The sequence below is a fragment of the Toxotes jaculatrix genome, chromosome 9 (assembly GCF_017976425.1).
Source record: "Toxotes jaculatrix isolate fToxJac2 chromosome 9, fToxJac2.pri, whole genome shotgun sequence".
Lineage (NCBI taxonomy): Eukaryota > Metazoa > Chordata > Actinopteri > Toxotidae > Toxotes > Toxotes jaculatrix.
The window spans coordinates 15321180-15342510 of NC_054402.1; the positions used below are offsets into that span (position 1 = coordinate 15321180).

Sequence of the window (21331 nt, forward strand, 5' to 3'; positions counted from 1 at the left end):
AAAAAAGAATCACTTCCTAAAAATAATTCACTATTTCTTCATCATGTAGATGCAGCAGAAATGGTGTGGCACTGAGAACAAATCAGATTCCCTGCATGTTAATTAACCACATTGCGAAAGGACGTCAGGGCCAATATTTATCACAACCAATAGAAATTACATTTAAAAGTACAGATTTAAGTACCGGTGTAAGAGTAAGGAGAGGAGGAGGTGTAAATATAACTTTTAAGAGAACTCTCAGGTGATCAAATGATTGATCAATTAACATGAACAACAATGAAATATACTTGTATATTTGTATATACAAGTATATTAGGTATAAATCTAGAAATAAGGATGAAATAATAGGAAACTAGCAGTGACACTTTCTGCTGTTGGTAGATGAGATACATCAACAAAATCATGTAATAAGGAGAATTTAGTACCACAGCGACAAGTGCAGAATAGCTTTTATTTTTTACATTTGTGAGTAGGCATAAAACACAAGACAAAACAGGATTTTGATTCAGCTTTTAACTCATACCAAGATCTTTTCCTAAACCTAACCAAACTATGAATGTTCCACAACCTTAACTATGTCTCATCTAGGCTGAAGGACTTGATGATCTGGTCACAACCCAGTAACTGACCAGAGATTTAAAAACCCTAGAACTGATTTTTGCTGCACCAGAGTGACACTGACACTAAAATGCTGAAATATAAAGAACTGGGCGGCACTCACACAGGTTTTTTTTACTTATGTTGCCCGATATTAGTAGGTAAAGGTGACATCATCTGATCTCAAGCATAGGTCCACCCACCTTCAACACTACAAGAGGTGTAATCAGCCAGAACAACTGATAACACCTGGGTGTGCAGAGCTTTTTGATAAGAATCACATGCAGGCATACTGTAGGTCAGTAAAGCTATGGTTTATTTTATTCATATGAACATGTTGAAAAGTGGACACATCTTTGATTCTATAATCTGTCTCATTATAGGCTACTGCATATAATATGTACATATATATATATATGTCTGCATTTATGCAATAATTACAAATATTACAAATATTGAACAGTGGAATAGAAATTCAATATATAACCATCTAATTAAAATGGAAAAAAAATAGACATTGCTTTACCACAGCTTTCTTTAATACACTCACAATATTTGTCACAAGAGTTTGAATACGTTGCCATGGAGATGAGTTGAATTCTACCTCAGTGATGAAAGTCATCATACATGTACCTTTAAGTGCACTTATAAATTAAATATATATAGCGAATATATCTATTGAAGACATTAAATAAAATGGGTTGTATTAGAAAAGGCACTTTAATTACATCAGTATAACCTGCTGTACATTTTGTTATTGGAGCCACCAGTTGTACATAAAGAAGGACAGCAAAGGACTGGCCCCTAAGGACAGTGCCATAAAAATGACCATGCAAAATAAAACGAAACCACTTCTAAAGAAACAATATAATGTAATTGTAGTGTTACAATTGAATAGCTTGGGACATTTTGAGGGAAAACAAGATAGAGACATACATTTGGGGTTTTTTTTTGTTTTTTGCTTATTAGCTCAGAATGACGTGAAAAGCAAAAAATGTCAGGGACGGGCGAGGAGAAAGAAGCAAGCATGTATAAACTCAGAAGGAAAAAAAGAGTGGGCAAGAGACCGAAAGAAAAGAAGGGAGATGAAGGGACAAAGAAAGGAAGAGAAGGAGACGGATGGAGGAAGAGAGGAAACTACCATGGATTGTAAACAGAGATTACCTTCGTGGACTTTTCGTACAGACATGCTGCGATTTGCTGCAATCTTTCTGTGCATGTGTTCATTACCTGTGTATCCATGGCAACTGAAGTGGCAGTGTCATGGCCTGAAGTCTCCCAGAGGGTGACCTTGCCTTTTACAAGCACACACAGCTGCACCCATCTCCCTTTCTCTGTTTCAGTCCATCCATTTCTTGAGCCAGCTGCCTCTCTGTGATTCACCCCCCTCCCCACCTCGTCCCACCCCGCCACCCTAACACCCCACCTCCACTACAAACACACACACACACACACCCATCCATAAAGCTACCAGAGAGGAAAAGATTTGGCACCCATACCTTCTTCCTCAAAAACAGCCAAAGAAGTTCTCCCTCTGTCTCTTGCTCACAGACAAACTCGGCTTTCTGAGTAATGAGATACAAAAGGACATCCAACTGTCAGGAGCTGTTACTGGGATCTGAAACAGGAGGAGCATGTCCCGCCTTTGTCCTTCTCTAATTGTGGGGTGATGGTGTCGGGTACTTCTGATTGGAGCATGTCTTTCTCACTGGCAATGATGTGTTTCACCAAGCAGTTGGCTGCTTCATCGATGTTGATGTTTTCCTGAAGGCGGGAAAACGTAAAAGAACAAACAGAAGTAGAGGTGGCAGTATGAAAAGGTGGGGAGGAAAAGAAAGGAGAAGGCAACAGAAAGAGGGATAAATCGATTAATGCAAACATTTTTATGAACGATATAAAATGTATGCAGCAAGAAAAACCTGTGGGAGTAGGAGACTGAATGAAATGGATCATTACTAGACTGAGTGAATAGATGAAGCACCAGTCAGGGCCAATGATGTGAACATGAACTGAAAAAGGAGTTTTGCAAAAATGTCTTCATAGTAGCTTTCAGTGGTCTCTGCAGCTGAGGCAGTGACAAATGGCCTTCCTCCTTTAAACACATAAAATACTACAAAACAAAAACAATGTGCTGTGACTAAATAAAGAGCTTGAAACAAATGCCCCATTTCAACAATGGAGCTGAAGCATAAGTAAATAATAAACAACAGCCAAAAATTATTTCTCGTCAGTATGCCTCCGTGTGCACTGTCAAACTCACTCATGTAAATCTTACATGCTCTGAAATGCCTCCTAACTTTAGACTCGTTGATTTCTCTCTTGTGGCAGCAAAAAAGAAAAAAACTTATCAAATTAAAATGCTAATAGCTCAATCAGTGCAGACAGTGACATACAACATGAATATGGAAATTCAAACCCAAATTATTCCTAATGATTCAATTCTCAACGCTCGATTCTTTCCAATGATCTACATCTGCATCTTACAAATAATTTCAGAGGGAATGAAGAAATGGAAAGTGTGCATTTTTTTGTGGCAGTGTGCTAGAGTTGATGTTAACAGGAGAGAATAAAAGTGGTGTCAACGACCTTTAGGTAAAATAATGTTTTAAATAAATAGTATAAACAACGGAATTACTTTTGCCTTAAGTGCTGCTCGTTCTTTTCTTCTCTCTTCACATTAGGTACAGCTATACTGAGTATTTTTGCACCATTTCACTGTGAATGCAATTTTTCCATGTTGTCATTTTTTATTATTCCATTACCAAAGGTTATTTTGAGCAAATTTTGCCTTAATTGAATACAGATGGGAAGCAGAGCGTATAGAGGGAAGACAGAGCGAAGACATGCAACAAAGGCCTGGAACAAGTGACGCTGTGGTAATATGGTACATGTCTAACATAATTTTGCCACCAAGATGGATGCCCATTTCTGAAATTATTACAGCCAACATTATAGAGTAACATGATTATCCTGAGAAAACTGCTTTACCTGATTTACAAACCTTCTCTACCCATCAAAGTAATGTTCGAATACAAAATGTCCATTCTCGACAGGACCCAGAGATTAGACAGCATCCATTTGAAGGATTTAGAGCCACTTGGACCAGAGCTGAAAGCTGAGTAAACTAGACAAATGGCCCTGGGTGTTGAAATGAGGTTCACATAAGGAGAGAGCAAGCAACAATTATTGATGAGAAAGAAGCACACACGCTCGCACGCTCGCACGCACACACACACACACACACATACACACACATACACACACAAGCCGTGGTCTATCATCCTTTACTGTTAGATCTTGGAAAAAAAATGAGATTCTGCTAAACCAAAGTAAAACAACAACAACAAAAAGCTCCTTCTCTACACTCTGCCAGCTTCACTTCTTTCCTGTGCATGCTTGTGCATACAAACAATAATCAGCATTGTTTCAGATAACACTTTGAAATAATTTCAGATAAAGAAAAACACATTTTCATATACAGCACCATAATTGAGTGTAATTATTTTCACATTTGAGTGCAGTTTGTGTCCTGCGTGTAGATGCCTTAAAAGTTTGTATGCATATATGTTTGTGTGTGCCTATGTGCATGTCCTTGTTTCCTTTCTTTTCTTGCCATCCAGCTGTGAGATTCCTGCTCCACATTAGCTGCTATAATCAGGGCTTGTGCTGGTGTGTCAGTGTGTTAGTGTGTAGGTGGGTGAATCCTCAGCTCAGCTCACGGCCAGAAGTCACTCACCACATTTCTGTCTGCGTCATTGAGTCCTGAATTATACTGATTCCTTTAGTAGATAAAGGCTTTTTGAAAGTTTTACTTTACTTTTTAAAGTTTGTCTTTTTTTCGTGATTTTTTTTTTTTCAAATAATTGCTTGCTATGGTTGCATCTGTGTCACATACCTATCAAAGGCTAATTTGTGTAATCACAAAGTTTGCATCCCCCTGTTTCCAATCTCTATACAAAGCTAAGCCAACTCCAGCTCTAGATTTAACGGACAGACATGAAAGTAGTATCAGTCTTCTAATCGAATTCTTGACAAGAAAACAATAATGTCATAATAAACAAAATTCCAGCAGAAAAATGTCAAACTACTCTGTTAAGATCTGAGCCAATAAATAGAAAACAGTGAACTGATGCATTCTCTCAAAATTCCTGGACATCCTGTCTGCGTTCTAGAGCACCTGATGCCAGTGCAGCTGACCTGGAATAACATGGGAGGAAGTCTGCTGTGAGACTGCTCTGTGAAAAAGCAGCGGAGCTCAATGATTGAAGCTTTATTCATATGCAAATAGTGAGTAGACTAAGAGTCTGTCAGCACTTCTAAAGGATTTCTTCACATCTTTAATGTGCCTATGTGGTGGCATCTCCACAGGGTAATCATGTGTTGGGTCTGATATGGTCGAGCTGGTAGGGAGTCAGCTGCTTCTCAAGGACGTCTGAACAGGAAAGACACGCCTGATGACACAGGGGCTTGAACGTCAGAGCTCCTTTTGAAGGCTGGTCTTTGTATTCACAGCATCTGCCTGTTTGCCATGTTACTGCTTTGTATTCATGTGTGTGTGCATCCCATCTTTCTCACCTTAGCAGACGTCTCGTACCATCCCACAAAGCCGTTCTCCTGGCAGAACTGCTCCATCTTTATTCCGTTATTAGTCAGTACGTCCCGTCCCTGGTCACATTTATTAGCCAAAAGCACGGTGGCTACATGTTTCCCATTGGCAAGTGTCAGTTTGGAATCCAAGTCCTCCTTCCATTTGGTGACGGCCTCAAAGGAGGCGGGCCTTGTGACGTCAAACACAATGAAGGCGCCCATGGCCTCGCGGTAGTACACACGAGTCATGTTGCCAAACCTCTCTTGACCTGCAAGACACACCCAGACAAACATACACATGCAGACACAAAAATGATATTCACTGTGTAGGTTTACGAACTTTTTATAATAACCTGCATGATGCCACACAGAAAGATGGAGCTGATGCAGTGTGAGTTTAGCAGCAAACGGACATAGGCTCTTGAATACAAGTCATCTGATTTACTCATTTTATCACACTCCTGTCTCATATGTGTCATCATGCACACATCCCCTACACACCACACCTCCTCCATACCTCCACACACTCATTTACATGCTTGTTTTTACCATTAAAAGAGCTGCACAAAGAGAGAAAGACACAGATAGAGGCAGGATGGGATGAGGAGAGAGGTGCCTTTAGTGTGTATGTGTGTGCTCCCGTCTGTGAACTTGCTTGTAAAAATTCCTGAGGGTAAAATTAATTCGATAAGCCCTGTTGGAATGCTGTATCCACACTGATTTTCCCATCCATAAACTTCTGCTAGACTCCAACAGAAGTTTATGGTCACCCTTGCAGAAGATTTTCACACTGTGGACTAACCAGAAACCTAAACTGAACTAGTGAAAGGACAGGAGCTAATATTCATTTACACGTTACTTTGCTGAGGCCCATGGGAACATTTTCATCTGCTTTCTTGAACAGGTGGATCGGAGCACAGGGTCAGCTGCAGAACACATGGGAGGATGTGTGTCTTGTTCAAGGACATACAGTACCAGAAGGACAGGAGCTTGTATTATATTATAGTACAGTATTACCATATACTAAGTGTTTCCAGCTTTCTGCATAAGCTAACTAAAACATACCAGTGTTTATTTGACAACGCTATTACATAGGATGTTTAAAGGCAGAGGTTTAAAGTATTCATGTATGACATTATTTCTACGAGACTAAATAAACAATAATTTAAGTTAAAGTTCAGAAAAAGATTTAAGAAAATGTTATTAATTATGAGTTTAACTGGTAAAAACTCAGCTAATCTGCTTCATCAGACTGTGTGGGTGTAGTTTTATCTAATATGACTGACAGTGGTCTGGCTACCTACCCCACAACTCTTATCTGATTTTGATTCAAATGTTGCTGAATCCTGATTGGTGCACGGAAACATGTGACCACCTCTTTGAAACTGAGCCTTTCCAACTTCAAACCAGAGAGAAGACAGACAAAAACACAACTCCATTAAGCTCTTATGTGAAATAATCAAACCTGTTTAACTTTGGCAGAAAAATTGAGATGAAGCAGAGTCAGTTCCCAAAACATCTGGAGCTCTTCTTGGCATAGTGTCTAAACATCAAATGGTCACAAACTACAGACTTCCACAGCTCAACATGTACAGTATATCTATGGGATTTCAAAAATACTGAGCAGTCTTTAATAGCAATACAGCCTCAAACCCACCTCGCTCACGTCATCATCCAGCCCTGTCACCGTGCCAGTACAGGCCACAGAAAAATGGCAGATAAAAATAGAGTGGTTGAAGTCGTTATTTGTCCTGGGAAATGCACAGGAACACTAAATGATTTATTACATCTGTGGCATGAGAAAACTTCAGTACATCCCCAAACAAACCTAGAGGAGTCCTAGGTGAAGTAAAATCCGAAAACCAAAAGATACTTTTTGATGTATCTGGCTGTAAATGGAGGTGCCTTGTAGATGCCAGATGTGAAAAGGATATTTAATCTGCATATTTGTTTCTCTGACATAACTTTCACATGTCCTTTCTAAGATCCAGACAAAATGGAGAACCCATATGATACTGTAATGGACAGAGCTCATCCCAAATCACGCAGAACTCCTATTTAGTTTTTTCCTACCTCAAGGTTTCTATAACTTCAGGGCCGACGTAGGGAGCACATACAGTACAAGACCTACAGCAGTTTTCTCTGAGGGAGACACTCATGCTTAGTTCACAATAAAAGCTTTCTGTATACAAGAGCTTGGGCCTCAAATCTCCCTCACATGAGTTTGAGACACATGACTGCTTGCGCTTACTGGAGAGGGCGCACAGGAGGGGAGAGAGCAGCAGGTCAGAGGATTCTTCTAAACCTCAGTCGACACTCATGTGAGATGAGACTGCTGTAGCCTTTAGGTTTGTTATCTCACCCAACAGCATCACATCCAAAAGCCTGTGTTATTTCTGATTTCTGTGCTTACTGAAGGCAATCAAGGCATTAAACACTCACAAGAATGGAGATGATAACTTCTCATTCTCACACATTTCTATTTTCTCGTCGAACAGAACCTTCCACTCCTCAGATCTGAGGAACAGTGCAAAACTGATGTTAGAAACAGCACAGGGTATCGTATAGATTAAGAAGGCCTCTCATTTCTTCTCTGCAGTCTGCTGCTATACATTTGATGTGATACTGTCCTTTGAGGCCCAAATGACAAGCTTAAACAGTGGAATACTTAAAAAAAAAAAAAAAAAATCATAATGTGGCAGACTGTTGCCATGGTTACTTTCTGTTATATCATGTGGTGTCATGATGCTCTTTCATAAGATCATGTGACACTCAACATGGAAAGCAAGGCTTATTTTATGTTTAAATGATGACATGAATTTAATCTTCGCTGCAGCAGATGCCATTAGTGTACAGGGCTACAGATTTAAGCAGCTTTAAATACATCTTGTTTATGAAAGCTGTGTAAGGGTTTGTATGGGTTTAACTCAATATCAGCAAAATGCATGCAATAACATTCATAACTCAGTTTGTGAGTTCGGCTCCTCAGAGAAAACCCTTTTCTTTCTGCTTCTCTGTGTTTGTGTGTGTTTTCCTTGGGAATGTGGATGAAAAGAAGCATGTAATAGTAGAAATGTGTAGCCAAACAATGTTAAGTGACTGCCAACAGGTCAGCTGGTACGTATGAGGCACATTAACCCTGGATAACCCTAACTATCATCCTTCTACGAAAATGGTTGAATAACAACAGTGATAAAAATGGTAAAATACTAATTTTCTGGATCACTGTCTTTATATCTCTGACCTCAAACACTCTGTACACAATACTTGAGAGTAAGGAATCCAAATGTCAGGTTTTTATTCTCAGGCCTCACACTTTCTGATTTGAAATATTTTTTGCCTTTCCTGAAAGAAAGAAAGTCTGTAGTTTTCATTTAAGCAACTGACCTATGATAAACATTTCATATTTCACTGTGTGACTGAAGCAGATTCATTCAACCATCTAGCATTTAAAAAAAGAACAAAATAAATGTAAACACAATTGCCACCACCATCATAATTTGACGAACTTAATGAATTTCCAAATGTGGCCTTAAGATACGTTTACTTAAAATGTTGTTTTCAACACACTGTCTTTCCTTAAATTCTTTAATTTAATTTTCTACCAAAGTAGTGTCCATTTTCTGCTTCATCGGAAAAACAATGGATTTATTTATTCTTTTAAAGATACTAACTGTTCTCCTAGACTGTGGTTCACTTAACAAAAAAAACCAAAAAAAAAAAAAAACAACAACAAAAAAAACGAGTAAAGTTTGGTTCTGAGGAAAGTAAGTCACACAAACCGCTTTGTGTGGGGAGTTCACAGTTCGTTTTTTCATTGTTTACCGCATTATCTGCTTTTTTTTTATGTGAACCGTGCGTAAAAGTTGAACTGTACCTGCAATGTCCCACAGCTGTAGGCGTACCGTCTCCTGGTCCCAGTTGAGGACTTTGAGAGCGAAGTCGACCCCGATGGTGGCTCGGTAGTTGGGGCTGAAGTTGTGGTGCACATACCGCTTGATGATGCTCGTCTTGCCGACCCCGAGGTCCCCTATCACAAGAATCTTATAGAGATGCTCCTTGTGGTGGTTGTTCTGCATGGCGACCGAGGAGGGCGAGAGCTGAGCATGAATCCACCGTAGAGGAGAGGACCGGGGGATGAAAGGGGAGAAGCACAGGACAGCGCAGAGGGAACTAGAGAGTTGGTAATGAGAAGGGGAGGTAAGGTACGCCCTGGCCCACAGAGGGAAGTGGTGCACAGACGTCTGGACCTTGTGACTCACGCAGGGGAGCAGCCTGGGACTGTATTCAAAACTTCCAAGTCTGGCACTAAAAAAAAAAAAAAAAAAAAAAATCTCAAGTTAAAAAATATTATCAGCAGAACGTTCTTGTCATCAAGCAACATTTTAATTCGCTGAAAAATAATGGGGTAAACAGCACAGTATTTAGCATAAGCAGCATTAAATGGAAATACTTAAGTACCTCAGAAGTGTACTCAATTACAGAAATTGAATAAATGTACTTACCTTTCCCCGCTGCTGGTCTGAGCTGCACTGCATTACCTTGATCAATTTAAATAAGGAAATTAAACTACAGAACTAACCTTAATAAAAAAGGAGCTATTTCTGATAGATTAACTATTTTTCTGGACACCACTCACCACCTTGATTTATATCGTGTCTCCATCTTGTACCAATTTTTAACCTCTTGTCGTGCAATCTGATTTTCTCACACACAAACAATACCAAATATTACTGAAATGCTTTTATTCCATCAGATTTAAAAGTGCAAATCTCACAATACAATGTAAAACAACATGCTTACAGTGAAGCATATGGGTAAATGGGAGGCAGAATAAAAGGCACAAAAATCAGTTACGTCCCTTTATTGAAAGAAATCCTTTCAATGTCCTTTCAATTTACAATTTACTCCACAGAGAAACACGGCAGTCACGGTTTCGATTTGATGCAAGGACAGAAGATATTACGATTCTCCACTGCACTTCCCTGAGACAAAGAAAAAGTCCTGCCCCTGACACACAAACACTGATTCCTCAGTTGCAAATTCCCTTTAAAATCTTAAGATTAGAATTTAGTGCTCATCATGATTTGTCACAGCATGTACCAGTCCATTATGCTTCCAAGTTTGTGTTGGCAGTTACAGCCTGAATTAACCATTCACAGGCAGCTATTCATGAATTGTTAAAATGAGAAACAAAAAAAAAAAAATGTGTAAATACTTTTTAAAAATATCCCTAAAGTTTGTGACCTTATTTATGGTTTTAAGCGAAACATGATTACATTTGCCTCGTTTTAGTGCATCTTCCGTGAGCTTACACAGAGAAATTCTGAACTTGGTCTTGTTTTTCATTACTATGTTACTGGCTGACGAAAAGGGACGTCTACATTTCAGGTTTCCATCTGTTGATCAGTTAAGATAGAACCACCATTAAAATCATTTGGATCCACTACTGTAAAACATTTAAGCATTTGACAGGCAGAAGATTAATCAGAATAAAATGTCTCCTAAATCTTTCACATTCAAACTATTTGACCGAGGAGACCTGCTACTTTTGGATGGTTGGTTGGTTTTTGGATTTCACTTTCATACATTTCATAGTCATATGGAATATTGGCATTAAAGCTGAAATCCGTAACTTTTCATCTTAATGTTGTGCAGTTTTTACGCGCTGCAGTACTTGACTTCTGCTTGTTGGATAAGGGAGGAAGAAGACGTTAGAGATTTTGGCTTCAAATTGTAAAAACAGCTAAGCTAAAAAGGGATTAAAATCTAAGTTCCACTATTGAGACCTACATCATCAGCACACCCATTTATCCCATTCTGAGTTTACACCTTCTAGAGTTTGGGGATAGGGTTTGCTGCGACTGCGATGCTCTCAATAGCGCACTCATCACTTCCCCTGCGGATTCGGAAGAAGCCGTCCTCGCCCCAGCTGGTGCCCCAGCTGTTCTTGACAATCCAGTACTTCTGTCCGGTCATGTGGCACCGTCCATACCCCACCAACAGCACGGCGTGGTTGGTCAGCTCGAAGGGATTGAAGGTGTCTGCGAGGCCTGTGTGGTGGTAGATGCCCTCTTGGTAGTGCATGAAATCAGGGTAGACCTGTGAAAGGAATGGGAGGATTTAACTTTAATTTAAATTCCGGCTTTAACTATGAAGAAAAAAGGTCAGAAAACATTTAATATCCGCAATACAGGAGGAGCAGCCTAGTGATAGTGAAACTTTCAGAGGGGTCTTTTATGAGGGGAATCTACTTTGCTTCTCAGATTTGGCCATAAGATGGTTGTAGGTGAACTGCAGTTATGAAACAGTGAGCAGCTGTTTTACCTCAAAGGCCACTGCCATGGGTCCATTCTTGACCAGCTCCAACATCATGGCCATCTCACTGCAGCCACCATAAAAGCCACCAACGTAGTTGTATTCTGCTGCGTAGGTGCGGCCGCAGTTTTTAGCAATGCCACAGGGAGTGTTCCTCGCAACATATGGAAAGCACGACTCATCCACAACGCCGAAATCCTGCACATACTTCCCAATCAGGTACGGGAACCCACCATCACAACCTTGGAAAGAAGAGATAAGATTGTCTTGACTTTCTTACAGGGTGAAATCTCTTATGGGGTCCAAGATGGAAAACATTTAAATTAGGCTTTTGCCAAGACTCTTCAGAATAATTAGTGAAAATGTTCTAATCAGGGCAGTTATGAAACCACTCGACTTTCAGTTAGGACAGACTTTCCAAAAAAAAACAAAAAAAAAAAAACACATAAGCACTACTTGGTCTGATTAGGGAGGAAGGCAGCCCAGAATTTCCTACATGCAGCAGAACATCATTTAAATTTTCTAACCACCGCCCAATATTGGGCAAATTTATTTTAAAAACTTGATATGCTCAGGAAACCAGATGGATTTTACATTTAATATTATTTTACCTTGAGAATATTCAGAGCAGGAGACCACTTGCTGCGGGCTGAGGGTGGGTGTCTCACTGTTGTTGGTGAGGATTCGAATGCGAGCTTCCAGCATTCCCATGGAAGCAAAGGAGTAGCAGCTACCACATGATGCTGAAACAGAACAGGTATTAACACTAGAGTTAAATCACAGTGCTGTGCAACACAACAGCACTGGAATAAATCCTAATTTTGTAACGCTTCTTTGGCTTTTGTGGACTGTCTAAGTCAACTCCAGTCATTTCTGAGGCTGCTAGAGAGCATTAAATTAATGAATTCTCATGTAGAATACATTACACGCGGTCAGTAGTGAAGATTCTGTAATATTCCTGCCTCAGTACACTTACCCACATTAGCTGTAATGAATAATAATGAAGGAAGGCACAGAGACAGATACACTGATTAAAGTCACTGGTTACTCTCTATAGTGTGAGACTATGGAGAGGTTCTTAATAGGAATGCTCTGCAGAAACAAATCAGGTCAGAGAACAGAGGCTGCGGGGATTTGCAGGGTGGTTTAATTGTAATAATGATTCAAGTCAGGGTGACACCAAGAACAGTTTTTATTTGGGTCCCAGACCTTAAGTCTCGTAAGGCTAATAAGGTGTAACAACCATTCATTAAAATGAAAAATCTATGCTAGTAGGACAATTTTGCCGGCCCAACGTTTTATAACACAATGTAATCAGTTTCCGAGATGATTCTGGAGAAAACTGATTTGTTATGTTTGACCCCTGAGACACAAGAGGATTTTTTTTTTTTTTTTTTTTTTTAAAATCAAGCTTTAATGTGCTGCAGTGCCAGTTACACCTGCACCTTCCCTTAAATCAGCGACGGAATAACCAATTTATCCTAAATCCAACCAGTTTTTGTGAACGGAAATGGAAACTACAAAATCCACCTGACTCACAACATTGTAGCAAAATAAGCTCCACAGCACTGTACAGTGGCTTAGAGGGCTTCTATTGAAACACTTCAGCCCTCTCCAGATCCTTAAACCCAGCTCTACAGAGGCCCTCTCAGACACTCAAACTACTCAGCACGCATAATCTCTCCACTCACACACTAGGCTGTGCAGAAACACAGGAGGAGAGCAGAAAGCAGACCTAGGCCTGCCAAGAGGGAAGCAAAGTCGCTGGCGAGCTGCTGTTCAGTCTCTACCCTTACTGACGGCTGCTGAAGTGTAAAGTTATCGTTTTGTCTGCCTCTGATCCTGAAAGTCTTCTGACTCAAAGTGATTGTATCTTTGTGTTTATATTTCTAATATCATGTGTGCACGTTTAAAACACAGTAATCAGTCTCTGTCCATTTAGAGCTGATTTTTGGGAGGTTATGATTAACTGCTTTTGCATGTCAGCACTAGACAGTAAAAAAAAAAAAAAAAAAAAAAAAGGTTGACAATTTCTGCAGAACAACAATTTATTGTCACCTTGGTTTCGCACAGGGCTGACAAAGTTAACGCCATCAATGTTTCTCCAATCCCAGTGCTCGGGTAGAGCTGCCACCATCTTGGCTACATCAGCTCTCACAGGTGAAGGGCGAACACGCCTGAAGTAAAAGGAAACATTTTGCGTTGATTTAGTTTTACAGAAAACGTAATAACTTTGCAAATGCAATGCATGTAGATCCACCTTAGGTGAGGTAAATCTGTTTTGGACAGAAGATTTTCACTCATGTGCTCAGTTCAAGCAGATATTTTGGCTTGACTTCCATTGTTACCAAAATGTGTGTTTTATTTGGCATGGAGCAAGTAGTGGTGCAAAGGACAGCCAACTGAATTTCTCACATACACTCCATTAAAATACTATGAGGGGGAATATTAGACTTTTTTAATAAATAAACAAAAATAAAACCCTGAAAGGTGGTTTCATACACCTCCCAACCTAATGAACAGACAGAGCCCGACAGGATTCATGGAGAAAATTTTGAAATAATTGCAATTTTGAGTGCACTAGGTATTAATTTAGGAGCACAAGTTATTCCTTTATGTACAATGATATTGCTTTTCCTCCATGACACCTGTGGGACTCCGGAGAGGCTCTGTAGCATTCTTAAAAAAAATGAGAAATGCAAGTAAATACTCACATGGGAATACGGGAGGCAGGCCCTCCTGCTCTGTAGTGCAGCTCCTGTACAGTGTACATCTCATGCTGTGGGTAAGGCACAGCCTTCCAGGAACTCTGAACTGAGTTGATGGCATCAATGAAGTCCAGGTTGTGTTTGTACGGCTTCTGATTCAGCCTGCAGGGTGAATAACGTCATACAAGAGGTTATTAAAAAAAATACACTGCAAGCACTTGCTGGGTTCAATAATAGTATATTGGAAATGTTAGTTGGTTAATGTGTATGGCTCAGACAAAATGCAACTGACAGTTTAATAAAATTATACAGGACCACCACAATAAAAACCTTATAAAGCTTCAATCAACAAAATCAATAAAAGCAGTTTTTATTGATGGAACTCTGTGTTACGTTTTGTGGTCTTGTTTTACTGTGCTGCTGTTGGGTTTGGCTGCATTTTACTACCAAGTACAAACTTTTCAGTGAAAAATTGTGAGCTTCTTGTATGTGAGGAACACACAGAATGAAACGGTTTGAAGTGTGACACAAAACATACTGTAAACATTAAGACACCTTTGCATACTGTAAAAAAATCAGAGCTGAAATAATGTGGATTCCACTCATTATGCAAAAACATTTTGAATCAGTGCTTAAGAGAAAATGGGAAAGATGAACACAAATAGAGAAATTCTAACTGAAAATAAAAGCCTATTGCACTTTTGTGCTGTAGAAATATACTAAAATCATAGCTAAAACTGCATTTGTAAATAATAAATAATAATTAATAATAAACAACATAGCTAATACGAATGACTAAATCACTTAGCCAATTTATTTTATCACTCTGGTCCCAAGAGAAACAATATTTTGTCCAAATAAACTTGAATTTGCTTGTTTATCAGCTACTGAGCTTCTTAAATTTGATTTCTCAAATGTGAATACAGATTCCAGGTCCATTTCCAAGGCTTACTGAGGCAGAGTAAGACCAACTCAGCTCACATCATAGGAGGAAGGAACGATGGAGCAAAATGTGTAGATTAAAGCAGAGATAACTGCTAAAACTGCACAGTGCCCTGACAGCAGGGATCATCAACTCGGCTTGCACTGTGATTCTGAGTACAAACAGAATTTCCCATGTGCCTGAGTCCACTGATGTCTTGCTCATTAGTTTGTGTTTTTCAGCCTGTGTTTCTCTACTTTGTATTTCGGTTATGTACCAAGCTATCATACTTTACATACCTGCTGCTGAGAAGTGGTTTGTAATCTGTACGGGGTGGTACTGGTTCCACTCTCTTCCCTACAAAACAGGCCCAGTTGTTTCCCAAGACATCATGGACCCACCCTGGCAGGGTCTGGTCACAGTAGCTGGTCACCTTAGGGCCCTCCTCAGAGTACTGAAGGTGTGGGGAGATGTAGAGATTAGGGTTTGTTGTCAGTTGTGTAATGTTACACATATACTCAAGTTTTAAAAAAGCAATGGAATAAACTTTAGATTACTCCATATAAAAAGATAAAAGCTATTCTCAGCACAACATTCAGACAATCTTTGAGGTGTAAGTTTAAGAAGGAATTACAAGTCTAAAACAACAAAACTGCTGTGCTATTTATATTGCTCCATTAAGCTAAATCAAGTCCAAAGAACAAGGAAGTTGAAGTAGACATGGCCAAATCACAATATGGGTTTGAAGACAGACAGATTATGACATTTCCCTCAACTCAGCATCATGTGATTGAGAAGTAAGTAACACATGACTGAAAGATTAACCACATTTAAAACAAATTTCAGCCCGGTCTAAATCAACAGAAGATATGCATATGCATTACAGCTACAGTTATATCAGATGAAGGGAGAGGAAATGGTGATAGCGAAACTTAACCTTTAATGTCAGGGAATAGAAGTTTAAAAATATAACTTGAACAACTGCTCACCCACAGTGCAACTTCCTTTAAATGTTTTTTCCAATAAGCTGTCAATATTTAGAGTGTGACGAGTTGAACTTTGACTAAATTTGTGATTAGTCAGGTTATGACTCAAGGAAGATGAACACTGCATGATCGCACTAATACAACCTAGATAATAATTTCAAGAAGTATGCAGCAGGCGTTTTCAGTGGACCCGGGAGGTTTTTACATGATTACCATAACAAAATACTGAAATTATCTCTCAAATAGATAAATTATGCGTACTCATTTTTTTTTACCTTGAAGAATGCGAACCATTTGTACCCATTGATAACCACTTCAAAGCCCTGGTTGTAGATGATGGTGAAGAAGCCGGTGTTCCCCAGCTCATCTGTGGCCACAGACAGTTTCTCCAGGGTCACAGTCACAGAGCTCTCACCTGTAGCTGAGGAAGAAAACCACACAGGTCACAGTTAAAACATACACACACAGTGACAGAAAAGCACTGGGACACGCTACATAACACATGCAATATATCAGCAGCAAGCGCATGTTAGATAAACTTAAAGCAAAAAAAATAAATGTGTGTAAGAAGGGTTTTAATTCAAAGCAGACATCACAACGAGGAAGTGAACAGTGAGTCACCTGCTACAGCTGCAGTCTGAGCTGAAAACCTACAAACTACAGGCCCTAACACGCCAGAAGTTCCCCCATCCTGCTAAACCGCTTCACCGTTACTAATCAATCCCGTGGGGAGTAAATACCTTCAGCGGAGCAGTTGATGCTCTTGTCGTGTCCTCCTTTGGACAACTGGAACACCCATGTCCCCAGTAGCTCCTCATAGGTGCAGTTGGCTGGTGTGTCACCCCAGGACCCTTCAACCCAAAGCAGGAACACACACACTAGCACGCCGCTCAGCCTCATCTTCACACACACACACACACGTACAAACACAATCCTTAAAAACTACGCAGCCAGGTCTGCGTCTTCTGAGCAGAGTCTTGAATTGTGATACCGTTTGTTTATCTGGGCCACCCGCTCCAATTGGACTCTTCAGATGACCCCTCTCCTCTGCCCGCTATTTATGCAAACTGAAACTTTTACCAAAGAGCCACACTTCAACTTTACCAGTCAAGATGAGTCGCTGAAAACTAAAGGTACAACGCACTATAAGCTAGCGGGTTTGCTAACTAGCTAACGTTTTTGGCAGTTAAAGAAGACCTCAGCAGGCATACTTTTCAAAATTATTAATAACTAAAGGGAATTTTTACAACACCATCTTTAATAACGTATCTACTCGCCCCCGGCATGCTATGCGTAGCTTTTCAGCTCGCGAAACTATTCTGTACACCGAGCTTTACCGAGCGAATACGGATATACACGACAGTGTACCTTTTGATCTCGACTGTCCTTTGTCTCTTCCTCGCTTTTTAGTTTCGTTTACCTTGTCATATGACTGACCAGCTGGGGGCCGGGGGCATGCGCAGTAGACGTACAAAAAATGACGCGGGGGAGGTGGGGTTTCTCGCGTGGGTGGCACACGAGAAATTAGGGGGAAAAAAATTAGTTGTTGCTTGTTTAACCTGGTTCCAGGTAATACTCTCTTTTTACTCTTGGTAAAAAAAAAAAAAAAAAATTAGTGGCACTTGACATTTATATTGCAGCAAATATGGTAACACTGATGATATATATTTTTTTAGTATTTCTAAAAAAAAAAAAAAAGAAAGAAAAGAAACAAACAAATTATATACAAATATTGTAGTAATATTTAGCCAACTTATTTATTGTGAACACTGATATAGGCCTACATACTTTGCTGTATCTAAGCATAAGTGTACATTCTGTGTTATTACAACCTAAGTTTTATTTTTGTAGTTTTGGTCATATATTGTAGGCATTGCATGATAACTGAATTCAGTTTAGGTGTGCCAGTGCCAAGGCCCACAGACACAGTTTACCTTTCTTGGTATAGCAAGTGAAACGCCATGTCCAAAATCTCACAGTGTTACAAGCCATGGAGTATTCATGGTATGTTACACTGCTTTCTGCTAACAATCCCACAATGTAATGCATCACGTTTTATAGATGTAAAAATGACAGTTGTGTGACACTACACCTGTCAATGATGAGACAAAGTGATGATGATTAATAAGTGTCCAAAATATCAATTCACTGCTTACTTTGGAGTAAACAGCTAGGAATCTGTTATACGGGGGGAAATGGGCTATTAGTGCATGAGCAAACCAGGTGGTGATTTCACAGCCAAAATGTCTCTCATGAAAATGTGAGATTATAGTTTCATTGCTGAGATTTGAGACTGGAGAAAGCCTGCTCAGCACCATTTTACAAAGGATACCATTGATGAAAAACAAAACCATTTAACATTTACAAGCAGTTTTTAAATAAATACACATTTTCACCATGGCATATTAACCATTCACTTTATAATCAACCACTGAATTTTGTAACTGCACATGCATTCAGCTTTGGTAGGGTTTGCACAATCTAATAGTTGTTTTCAGGAAAAACAAACAAACAAAAAACCCAATCTGAATTAGTAATTTGGTCATGTACCAAAGTTGAAATATCAGCAGGGTCTGTGATGTCCTGTGTGATGAGCCAGAAAGACCAAACAACATCACATCAGGAGCAGCGAATTGCCCTACACACTGAGAGCTCACATATCACCCAGAGGTGATCTGAGGGTTTGAATGTACTGACGCCCAACATGTGACCTTTTCCATGAGTTTGTGCACACATGACAATAAGATTTTTTTCCCTTTGAGTCTACAGTTTTGTTTCTTGTTTGACACACTGTAATCTTGTTTATATAGTTGTCTAATAATCCCTGTGGGGGAATTTTATTTTCACTTCTCTCCTAAGGGAGGTCAGGACGCCAACTTGCCTGTGTGTGTGTGTGGTGTGTGTGTGTGTGTGTGTTGTGTGTGTGTTTGTGTGTGCTGGTGTCATTGTATCCTGATAGGTCTGTTGTTAAAGGGGTTAAAGAGCTTATTTTAGCCAGCGGGCACTTAAGAGAAGTGCTGGAGGCTTTGATCACCATAGTAACCATGACATAGACTGACTCATCTCCTTGACAGACCATAATAAGCACTCATCTGAAGAAGGGACTGAAGATGTATTAGTCATGCAGTCTCATTAGTGCCATTACAGTGTGCTTGTGTGGAAGTGAGTGTATGTGTGCATTGGTGTGGGCACATGTGTATGTTACTGCGTTTATGTGACAGTGTGCATGTCTATAAGCGCGTGTGTGTATGCCTTTGCAGTAACGCAAACTAGAGGAGCAGGGAGCAGAGAGACAGAGACAGAGGGATGATGTTATGAATGTTAACAGCCTGAACCCACTGAGCTCCCTCCACGAGTGACTCATTGAAACTCGTGTTTCAATCTTGATATTGTTCTCGCTTCCAGTGGCAGGAAATTAAAACTGAAGTAACTTTCAGTTCTGTAATATTGGTATCCACAGATTTGTACCCTGCTTGCTTGGTTTCCTCACACCCTGTCATGCCTTTTTGGTGTCTCTCCTCTCCTCTCTCAGTCTGTCATCCCCTTGCTGTTGCTTTCCATACTTACCAACATGTTTAGATTCTGGCGCATGTTTCCCCAACAGACACACAAGCTCGAGATCTGCCTTATATAAACGCAAACGGACGTTATGCAACAGAGAACCTGTCTGCGGACTTGTATACGTTCCAGTTCATTTTTTTCTGCAAAACATCCAACACAGTTTCCCAATGCCTAATGTGACATCTTTCAATGTCTCATTTTTTCCCCCAAAACAGGCTAAAACACAAATATATTAAATTTGCAATGATATAATAAAGAGAATAGAAACAAACGGTCACATTTAAGAAGCTGGAACCAGATAATATTTGGTATTTCTGCTTTAAAAATGTATTATTCCACACGTCCTTTCAGCTGTAGCCTAGATATAGGAACTTGTGTGTCTTTGAGTATGCATGCGTTTACAGGTGTACAGTACAGTATGTGCATGAGCATAAGCATGCCTCCATCTGTTTCCCTTCTTTGCATTCCCTGCACAGTTCCTCATACCCTAACACATAACAAACATCCTTCCTTGAAGCCTGCAGCAGCTGTTTGAGCCTGATCATCCCTGTATTTTGAACAGGTTAGCATTGCATTTATGCGAATTTAAACAGCGTTTGAATTGCTGAAATTAATAGTAAAGTGTAATAACAGAAGTAATTTGGGAAAGTGTATGCTCCGTTCCTCATTTCGGACTGGTTGAGTCATGTTCGAAGCTGTTAAATACCTGATGAACATCTGCGACTAAATTGCCTTTCATTTATATATTAACACTCTGTATGAAAGCCATTAGGCTCCTAATGTTGCTCGTGTCACCTAGAAATCACTTTAGCTGCTCAAGGGCAAATATGGATGAAACAGCCGAATTGATATGACTAAGTTAGTGTTGATTAAAATATTTATTGGTGTGTTAATCATGTTTTAGTTCCATTTGATGGGGTGATTTTAAACAGCTAAGAGGGTTTGACTGTTCACATCGTGTCTAACGACGTCTCTCAGTAGTGCTAACGTCACAGCCTTTTTCTGCTTTTTCTCTGCTTTGTTACCAACATTGATCAGCCGGGGGAAAAAAAGGATGCGAGAGCAGCATTTCATTAAGTTTGAGGTGTGGGTGGAGCTACTCTATCACAGAGTGGGGTTGGCCACTCCAGCCTTGTGGTATTAATGTTACATCCTTCACATTTAAATTAAGTCCTCTGAAGTGGCTTCACGGTCAGTTACCTCAGCCATACGTACACACCTACTCACAAAAAGAACACAGCACTGAGGAATGAAATGTTTTCACCCTCCTCATACATATGCTCATGCCTACACATGCATACTATGTATATAGTACAGTATAGTATGTACAGGCAACAAACATATATGTTCATGCACAGGCATGCACAGCCTGACACTCACTGTTAACCACATGCTGCCATGACACCCCATGCCCACACAGACTTTATATATAGGACCCATCTGACTACATTGGATCCACAGCATGTCATTTACACCGGAACAAACAACTCTCAGCACTGATTACAGTAAATGTGTGTTATTGGACACTGAGGGGGGGATTACTTGTATTTCCTGGTTTTATTCTATCCTTTTTTTAAATGCCATGCAAAAGTCATCCTCTCAGTACAAGCACATTTATTGATTTGCAATTATTGGGAGTCAAAGATACGGTC

General features: G+C 39.8%; 2 protein-coding genes across 2 annotated transcripts; both read right to left on the minus strand.

Annotated features, from left to right (window-relative positions):
• Nucleotides 1-2090: 2090 nt before the first annotated feature.
• On the minus strand, nucleotides 2091-9364 carry rab38a (RAB38a, member RAS oncogene family). Its single transcript, XM_041046706.1, has 3 exons — nucleotides 9062-9364; nucleotides 5173-5453; nucleotides 2091-2361 (listed from the first exon to the last, which is right to left on the minus strand). Exons 1-3 carry the CDS (start codon nucleotides 9261-9263, stop codon nucleotides 2206-2208), a joined length of 639 nt encoding a protein of 212 aa, XP_040902640.1. The 5' UTR covers nucleotides 9264-9364; the 3' UTR covers nucleotides 2091-2205.
• A 548-nt stretch (nucleotides 9365-9912) lies between these two features.
• ctsc (cathepsin C) lies at nucleotides 9913-17205 on the minus strand. Its single transcript, XM_041046918.1, has 8 exons — nucleotides 16859-17205; nucleotides 16394-16539; nucleotides 15432-15586; nucleotides 14217-14372; nucleotides 13561-13679; nucleotides 12114-12245; nucleotides 11512-11744; nucleotides 9913-11286 (listed from the first exon to the last, which is right to left on the minus strand). Exons 1-8 carry the CDS (start codon nucleotides 17016-17018, stop codon nucleotides 11020-11022), a joined length of 1368 nt encoding a protein of 455 aa, XP_040902852.1. The 5' UTR covers nucleotides 17019-17205; the 3' UTR covers nucleotides 9913-11019.
• Nucleotides 17206-21331: the final 4126 nt, after the last annotated feature.